Raw genomic sequence first — 8,382 nt, forward strand, 5'->3', positions numbered from 1 at the left:
CTTACATCCATGCATCTGAGGAAGGAGACCAAGTCGACAAAAACTCATGCTACAACTTCTTTCACATAGTTAATCTCAAAGGTGCTGCAATATCTCTTTAAAAGGTAAAGGTATCCCCCACTGACAAGGTTGTCAAGTCATGTCTGGTCATAGGGGGCAGTGCTCATCTCCGTTACTAAGATGAAGAGCCAGCATTGTCAGAGATTACTCTGTGATCATGTGGCCAGCAAGATTGCACAGGATGTTGCTTACCTTCACACTGGAGTGGTACCTATTTATCTACTTGCATTTTCCATGATTTTAACTGCTAGGTTGGCAGAAGTTAAGACTAGTGATGGGAGCTCACCCCATCATGCAGCACCTGGGCCTTGAACTGCCAACCTGCCAATCTTGCACTCAACAGAGCCAGCGTCTTAACCACTAGAGCCACCGCATACTGGTATTCCAAACTAAGATGGCTATGTCTCTAAATCCTTCCTTGCAATGTAAGAGAAGAGTGTAATTAGGCAGTTGTTGACAATGATGATATTATTGTTATTGGCTGGGATTAACTTGGACAGTTACATATGTGTAAAAGGTAAATTTAAAGGTTTTCCCTTTAACTATGGCTTCTATTTTAGAAACTTTTGCATTGATGGTCCCGCCACCCACAATATATCCTAAATATCGGCTCTCTCTTTTCCCTACATGACACTTGGAACTTTTGACAGTCATTCCAGTACTTTAGTGAGATGTTGCATATGTTCCCCCCAAGAGTTACTGAAGATACCGATATCATCAATGTAGGCTACCACACAATGTTTTAACCCCGCTAAAATGTTATCCACCAATCTTTGGAAGATGGAGGGTGAGTTCTTTAACCTAAATAGCAAAACTGTAAATTTATATAATCCCCTATGTGTAATAAAGGCAGTTTTTAACTGGTCTTTAGGGCACATAGGCACTTGCCAATATCCCTTAGTCAAATCCAGGCTGGTGATATACTGAGCCCGTCCCATCTTTTCAATTAGATCCTTGGATCTGGGCATAGGATAGGTGTCAGTTTGGGTGACTTTGTTTAACCGTCTATAATCACAAAACCTAATAGTATGGTCGGGTTTCTCCACCAAAACTACCGGAGATGCCCAAGGACTCAGTGATGGTACAATAATCCCCATTGTTAACATTGTATCAATTTCATCACTTATGTTATCTGCTAAAGGTCCAATAACACGGTACGGGGAAGTAGCAATAGGTGTAGATATGATGGACTATCCCATTTATTCTCCCTGGCATATCTGAAAAGATGCTCTTAAACTTCGTTAACACCTGCATTACTTCTTTTCGTTGTTGGGGAGTGAGAGAAGAGTCAAGAGTAATTGCTTGTATCTTTTTCTTTTCCCCATTCTCCTGTCTTTTACTGGGAATGGCAATCCCATCATTCTCAGTCTCTTTAACTGCGTATAATACTAGATTTTCTCTCCTGTGATAGGGCTTTAACATATTCACATGTACAAACCTATACCCCATCTCCTTCCCCACGTCCACTATATAGTTTATGTCATTGATTTTCTCTGTCACTTGAAATGGACCGGACTAGGCATATTGTAGTTTGTTTCCTCTTGTTGTCCGCAGAAGTAAAACTTCATCTCCCGGCAGGAATTCTCTGACTCGAGCCTTTTTATCATACCACGTCTTCTGTCGACCTTGAGCCATCTTTAAGTTTTTCCCGGCACTCCGTAATGCTTGATTTAGGGATGTCATCAAGTTTTGGATATAGGATACCACATCTTCTGGCTCTCTTTCGACTGTATTTTCCCACTCGTGTCTAAGACGGTCTAAAGGTCTTTTTACCTTACGTCCAAACATTAGCTTGAATGGACTGAATCCTAAGCTTTCTTGTGGGACTTCATGATAGGCAAATAATAAATGTTGTAACTTGTGGTCCCAGTCTCATGGGTTTTCTGTGGTATATGCTTTAATCATGTTGACCAGTGTCCCGTTAAATTTTTCTACTAATCCATTCCCTTGTGGGTGATAAGCTGATGTGGTCAAATGTTTAACCCCACAGACCTCCCATAGTCTTTGTATCAACTTGGAAGTAAAAGAACTTCCCAAATCTGAGATGATCTCACTAGGAAATCCTAATCTACACAAAATGTCTATTAAAGCATTGACCATGGTTAAGGTCTCCATATTTCTCAGAGCCACTGCCTCTCGATATCTTGTAGCATAGGCTATCAGCGTCAGAATGTATCTCTTTCCTCTCTGGGTTGCCTGCGGTAATGGACCCACAATGCCTATGCCTATCTGGTGGAAAGGCTGGGAAATTATCAGTAATGGGAAAAGCTTTGCTTTGGTCTTATCATTGGCCTTGCTGATTCTTTGACAATTATCACAAGATTTAATATACTGGATAACATCTTGTTCCATCCTTGGCCAGTAGAAATTTAAGGATGTCCTCTGGGTAGTCTTTTTTATTCCTAAATGACCCCCAAATGAACTAGCATGGGCCATTTCTAATATCTGGTGTCTATATTTTCGAGGGACCACTAACTGATTGTGGACTTCCCTCTGTGTGTTATATTTGCACTTTAGGACTTCCCTAGATAAGTTGTCTTTTAGTACTCTAAATCTGTGAGGGTGTTCCTCACTCAAATCTATGTCACTTTTGTCCTCGGCCAAAACAAACAAAGGTTTCAAACTTTCATCCCTTCATTGTTCTTGACTAAATTCGGGGTTAGCTTTGATTTGACTCTGCTCAGATCCTTCCTTGCTTGAGGTATTTCTCTCTTTAACTTCATCTGGAAGAACCACTGCTTGATCTTGGTTTTCTTCCGATTGTTGATTGACTTCCTCGGAAGAATTTTCTTTTTCTTTTTGTCTAGTGACTACCCCTGTAAACCTAAAATAGGCAGGGAAATGGAATGTCATCCCATACTGCGAATTTCCACTGCACGTTATGTCCCCTGAACGAGATATTTACTTTGCTTACTGGTGCCTTAAAGGCAGGACCTCCTAACCCCTTCAAGATCATTTCTTCCTCTGGGCACCAATCTTGAGGTTGTACTAAGTGTGACTTAACTATATACACCACAGCCCCTGAATCATGAAAGCCCCACACCCAGTTCTTATTTATTTGTATCAATCTTTATGTTCCCCTGGTTCTAACTCTTGTAAATTTGTTACAAATAAGCAGAGTTTTGAAGACATATTCCTACTAGCGTCCGTTACTGTTCGAACTGTCATTTCTATGGCAACTGCCGCCTCAGGTTGATCTCTGTGGCAACATTTCTTTATGTCAGGCCCAACTTATTTTATACAGTACAATAAGCTGATTTTATTTTGGATCTGGAGTCTTCATTGAATATTGCTGGACAATTATATCTTAGGTGACCTAATTTTCCACATTCATAACATTTTTTTGGATTGAAGCTGGACGATTTCTTCGACCAACTGTCTTTTTTGTAAGCCTCAGGGTCATTTACTCTCATTGCTCCCCTTTTCCTCTCAACTTCAGGGGTTTTCTTTTGTTGCCAGGGTTGACAATTTTTTCTTTGGTTATTTCTCTCTTTTGAGGCATGCCAATTTTTGGGATTTCTTTGTTCATTTTCTGCCGCCTTTCCCTCTGTCCTTGGCCATTGTCTATCATCCCCTCTGATTAAGGCCAATGTATCTATTATCTTGGCCGCCTCAGATACGGTTTTAGATTGTTGGTCTTGAACCAACCTCCTATATTCTTGGGGAATAACGTTATAGAACTGTTCCAAGCCTATCAGACTTTGCAATTCATCTTTGGTTGTTATTTTAGATCCCTCAATCCAACTTTTTAACAAATAATCCAATCTACATCCTAGCTGGGTATATGTTTCATCGTCTTTTCTCTTAATCACACGAAATTCTCTTCTGTGGTGTTCGGGAGTTAGTCCAAATCTCTGTTTTACCATATCTTTGAACAGACTGTAATTTTGGGTTTCATCCAGTGTTGCCAATTTCGCGACTTTCACACGAAAACGGTGACTTTTCAGAGCTTTTCGTGTGATTTCCGTGCCCTCCTCTATTTCAGTGCATTTTCGGCGACTTTCAGCTCCAGCCTGAAAGCTGCCTGCAGCATGCAACCAACCCTTTGGATTGTAACAGTTTCAGCCAATCAGAAAAAGGGCTGAAGAAAAAACACACTCTCTCTCTCTCTCCAACGACTCCCTTTGAGAGCCAGAAGTTCAGAACGGAGCAAAGAGCAAACCAACCAACTCTGGAATCACACTAACAGTTTTTTCAGCCAATCAGAGAGAGAGGAGGACAGTGATTGATTCCCCCCCCCCTCAGGCATTCAGGCTCCGCTCCAGGCAAAGCGGCTGCTGGAGAGAGAGAGAGGCAGGCATTGGGCAAGCAACCAACCCAGGCACAAAGTGTTGCCCAGGAGGAGTGAGGGATTTGGCTGGCTTAATCCCAATTGCCTTGAATTTCCAAGTAAGCCATAAGTTTTAAGGCACACAATCACAAAGGCAATAGTTGATAATGGTATCATGGGTTGATGTTGGGACTACTGTGTGTGCCTGAGAGTGACATTTGAATTTCTGAATTCCTGAGCTTGGGCAGAGTGCCCCAAGCCTACCTCTCAGGGTTGTTGTTGTACTGTGAGGAGGACCATTTGGGTCGATGGGAGGAAAATCTAGTAGGGAAAAAGTAGAAGAATGGAGGAGAAAAAGAGGTGGAAAGGTGCTTCTGAGCATGGGCAGAGCACCTGGGTAGAATAATCAGGGATGTGTTTATCTCCATCTTCCCTCCCTTCCATGGGCTGCCCTACTAGTTAGTTGTGTGATGTGAATGTGATGTCCCTGAGACTGTGTGTGTGTGTTAGTGATTAAATATGCCTCTGAGCATGGGCAGAGCACCTGGTAAGTTGGCATCCCTGCTCTGTCTTCCAAGAAGTTTGTTTTGTGGCTCTCTTTTTCGTTCTCTTTTCCATTGCCATCCATACTGCAGAAATAATCCAGTTTGGCACTGCTTCTAACTGCAAGGCTCCCTGCGATGATGGGATTCTGGGCACAACAAACCACCAAGCCCAGAATTTCATGCATGGAGCCCTGGCTGCCGGTAAAAGCAGTGTCTCAACATGTCACAACAAACTACAATTCCCAGGATTCCATGGTTGAACAAGGGAATTGCCTGCACACTTCCATATCACAGCCCCAGAGAATGAGTCTACAGGATTCAGTGTTGCCAATTTAAGTCCAGTTCTTAAGCTGCATTTGGATTTGATAATGATAATAATGATAATAATAATAATGGTGATGATGATAGAGAGATCTTGTAGCACCTTTGAGACTCACTGAAAGAAAAGTTGGCAGCATGAGCTTTCCTAGACTTAAGCGTATTTCCTCAGATGCATGGGAATTGTAGTTCATTGTGGCACCAGAGCTCTTTCTCACAAAACTACAATTCCCAGGGTTCTCTAGCACTGAGTCAGGGCAGTTAAAGCAGTCTCAAACTGGATTATTTCTGCAGTGTGTCTTGGACCCAACTCAGGCTGCATCTTCACTCCAGACTCCAGAGACAATCCAGTTTCATACTGTTTTTACTGCCATGGCCCAGTGCTATGAAATCCTGGGAATTGTAGTTTGTTGTCACACCAGAGTTTGCTGAGAGAGAAGGTTAAATGTCTCAGAAAACTAGAATTCCCAGGATTCCCTAGCACTGAGCCATGGCAATTAAAAGGGTGTCAAACTGGATTTATTTCTGCAGTGCGGTTGCATCCGAACACATTTCTATTTGGCACAAAGCTTCCTGAACCCCCTTCATGTCAAAATAAATATCTTAAAAGGACTGAAAGATTCTTTGTTTGGTTCAATGGTGATTTTGAGGGTTGAAATAAGTTACAATTATTTTTATTCAATTATATTTACGTTTATTTGCAAAACATCCGCCATTTTAACATTATGGGAATTTTCTGGGAATTGTGACTGAAAATTCAGTGTGATGTGAGGGGATTCAGCGGGTTTTGGACAAACATTTCCGGGAATTATCTCCGAGGCTTGTTGGCAACACTGGTTTCATCTGCCCTCATTTCAGCATAAATTTCGGTCAGACCACCACTAATTTGTGACCTCACATAGCTCATTCTTTCTTCTTCTTTTATGTTTAATTCTTCACAAATTCTCTCAAAGTTAGTGAAGAAAGACTCAATATTGTCCTCGTTATAATATCGTGGAAACCATTTCATGTCAATTTGAGGTATTCCGTTTACCTCAGCCATCATCCTAGTTTGAGGGATTCCCTGTTCTAAACTTCTCATCCGAAACTGACGATCCATCTCAGCTTGTCTTGTCCTAAGTCTTTCTAACTCAATCTCTTTTTCCCTTTCAGTTTCCTTTCCCCTCAAAACTCTCACATTTTATATCCTGTCCTTTTCCTTTCCTTTTTCCATTTTTGCCATTTCCTTTTCCTTTTCAGTTTTGGCCATTTCAATTCTTTCTTTTATTTTCCAAATCTATACACTCTCCTGAGGTTCAGAGATTATGGTGTCAACACTAGCCACCATTTCTTCTCTGACTTCCTCCTCCACCATTTCTGGCCCTGCTGGAGGTTTAACTTTCTTAGGAGGCATTGTAGATAGTATTTCCTTACAATTACCTCGAACTTTTACCTCAGGAAATACTCTTATTCCACTCTGCTTCAATTGAGTCAAAAGAATCCACCTGGATTTAAAGTCAGACTAGTGATTCCCTACGTTACCACAAATTTTTACCTCAAGAATCACGTCTATTTGACCAGGTCTCAACTATATATAGAGGCTCCACTTGCCCCTCAATTCAAACTATTGATTCCTTACATTTACCACTGACGTTTACCTCAGGAATCACAAAGTGTGCTTTTTCTTTCCTACTAGTCTCTTACTATTACCAATACATTTACCTCAGAGACTAGTCTTATCTAGGGTTGTCAGTTTTCAAGCGATCTCCTACAAATTACCCTTTTTGTTTTTACCTCAGAGATCACTCCTCTGAATTTAACACCTAGATTTTAAACTGTAGGTTTTCCTTTCTTTCAGTTTAAACCTACTACCGGGTATCTGGTATTTCCACTCAGACCCCTTAACTTCAGCACACCTTCAGCTACCGGATTTTTTGGATCCCGGCGCTGCCACCAAATTATGTACCATTTCCCCACCACCTTACAATTCCTTCCTTCTTTGTGACGCAACACCGCTGTGGGTTTTTAAAGGCATGGATAGATGTTAAATCACAGGCCAAGTGGATAGTTAAACAAGAATAAAAGTTTATTTTAACACAGAATAGGCAAAGGTAACTTTGACATGAAGTTGTTACTATGGCCTGTTACAGACTGCCAAAATAAAGCTGCTTCGGGTCTCTTTGGAGGTATGCTGTTTAAATGATGCATGCATCCTAAGAATCCAGAAGCTGCACCAAAGCTTCACTCAAGTGCTTAGGAATGGAGTGTGGCTTTGGTGCGACCTCCGGACTCTTAGGACCCATGCATCATTTAAATAGCATACCTCCAAAGAAACCCGAAGCAGCTTTATTTTGGCAGTCTGTAACAGGCCTATGTCTTCTTTTGTTGCATATATACAAGTCTGGTTTTAACTCTGTAATAATAACTCAGCCACACAGGCTATACTATCACTCAAGAAATTATGTAACCCAAACCCCTCTTTCTGAGTCTGGCTACACTGAGTCTCTCCTCTCTAGACTCTCCAGAACTAATACTGTCCCTCTCTGGACCTAACAGACCCTTCCTTGGTCTATTATCAAAATACTGTTCCCTCAGTCTCTAATCCTAACTTTCTCCCCAAATGAACTCCAGCTTCATCCCTCAGTATTCCAAACCCTAACTGACTCAACCCAACTGCCAAGCGGAATCTTTAAACTCCTCAGCCAGCACCTGATTGGCTAGTGGATCTCTGGCTTCTGATTGGCTGGTTTGTAAGTCAGTTCATCACACCCCACACCAGGGATTGCACACCAGCTGTTGCCTAATAAATAGATGAACCCTGTGGATTGCAGTGGCTGCTGCCCAATAAATGGCACTGGTAGATCTTCACTGTCTTTATGAATCCCTTAAACTAGAGAATATGTAGGAATCAAGAACATCAGTCATGAATGTGCAGCTCAAGGTTATGCATCCATAATTAACTTAGTGGATTCTGACTATTATTATTATTATTATTATTATTATTACCCTTATTAGCATTGTTATATCACCTTATATAACAGCCACTCAGATCAGAGTTGGGAAATGTTGTTTTTTAGACTGTAACTCTGAGAATTTACAAGTCAGCCTAAAGACAGCTTAGAACAGTTAAAACAAACATAGCTAAAAATTTAACACATACAAAAGTGAATGTGATTAAACAATTGGTTAAATTAAAACCAATTAAAAGGA

At 41.1% G+C, this 8,382-nt stretch overlaps 1 protein-coding gene across 1 annotated transcript; it reads right to left on the reverse strand.

The window, feature by feature from the left end:
* Positions 1–3,296: 3,296 nt before the first annotated feature.
* Positions 3,297–7,300, reverse strand: LOC149313922 (uncharacterized). Its single transcript, XM_089523043.1, has 2 exons — positions 6,028–7,300; positions 3,297–3,979 (listed from the first exon to the last, which is right to left on the reverse strand). The coding sequence occupies exons 1-2, from the start codon at positions 6,290–6,292 to the stop codon at positions 3,297–3,299; spliced, it is 948 nt and encodes a 315-aa protein (XP_089379169.1). The 5' UTR covers positions 6,293–7,300.
* Positions 7,301–8,382: the final 1,082 nt, after the last annotated feature.

Source organism: Sceloporus occidentalis, unplaced genomic scaffold, assembly GCF_023333645.1.
Source record: "Sceloporus occidentalis isolate IW3139 unplaced genomic scaffold, rSceOcc1.0.p SCAF_4, whole genome shotgun sequence".
In the NCBI taxonomy this organism is placed as follows: Eukaryota; Metazoa; Chordata; class Lepidosauria; order Squamata; family Phrynosomatidae; genus Sceloporus; species Sceloporus occidentalis.

What these genes read in the sequence shown, in the direction of transcription:
- LOC149313922 (XM_089523043.1), bottom strand. Translation starts at nt 6,292, where the DNA reads ATGGATCGTCAGTTTCGGATGAGAAGTTTAGAACAGGGAATCCCTCAA. An exon ending in AATGAGGGCAGATGAAACCA is followed by an intron (nt 3,980 to 6,027) that starts GTGTTGCCAACA and finishes TTCGTGTGAAAG; the next exon opens with TCGCGAAATTGGCAACACTG.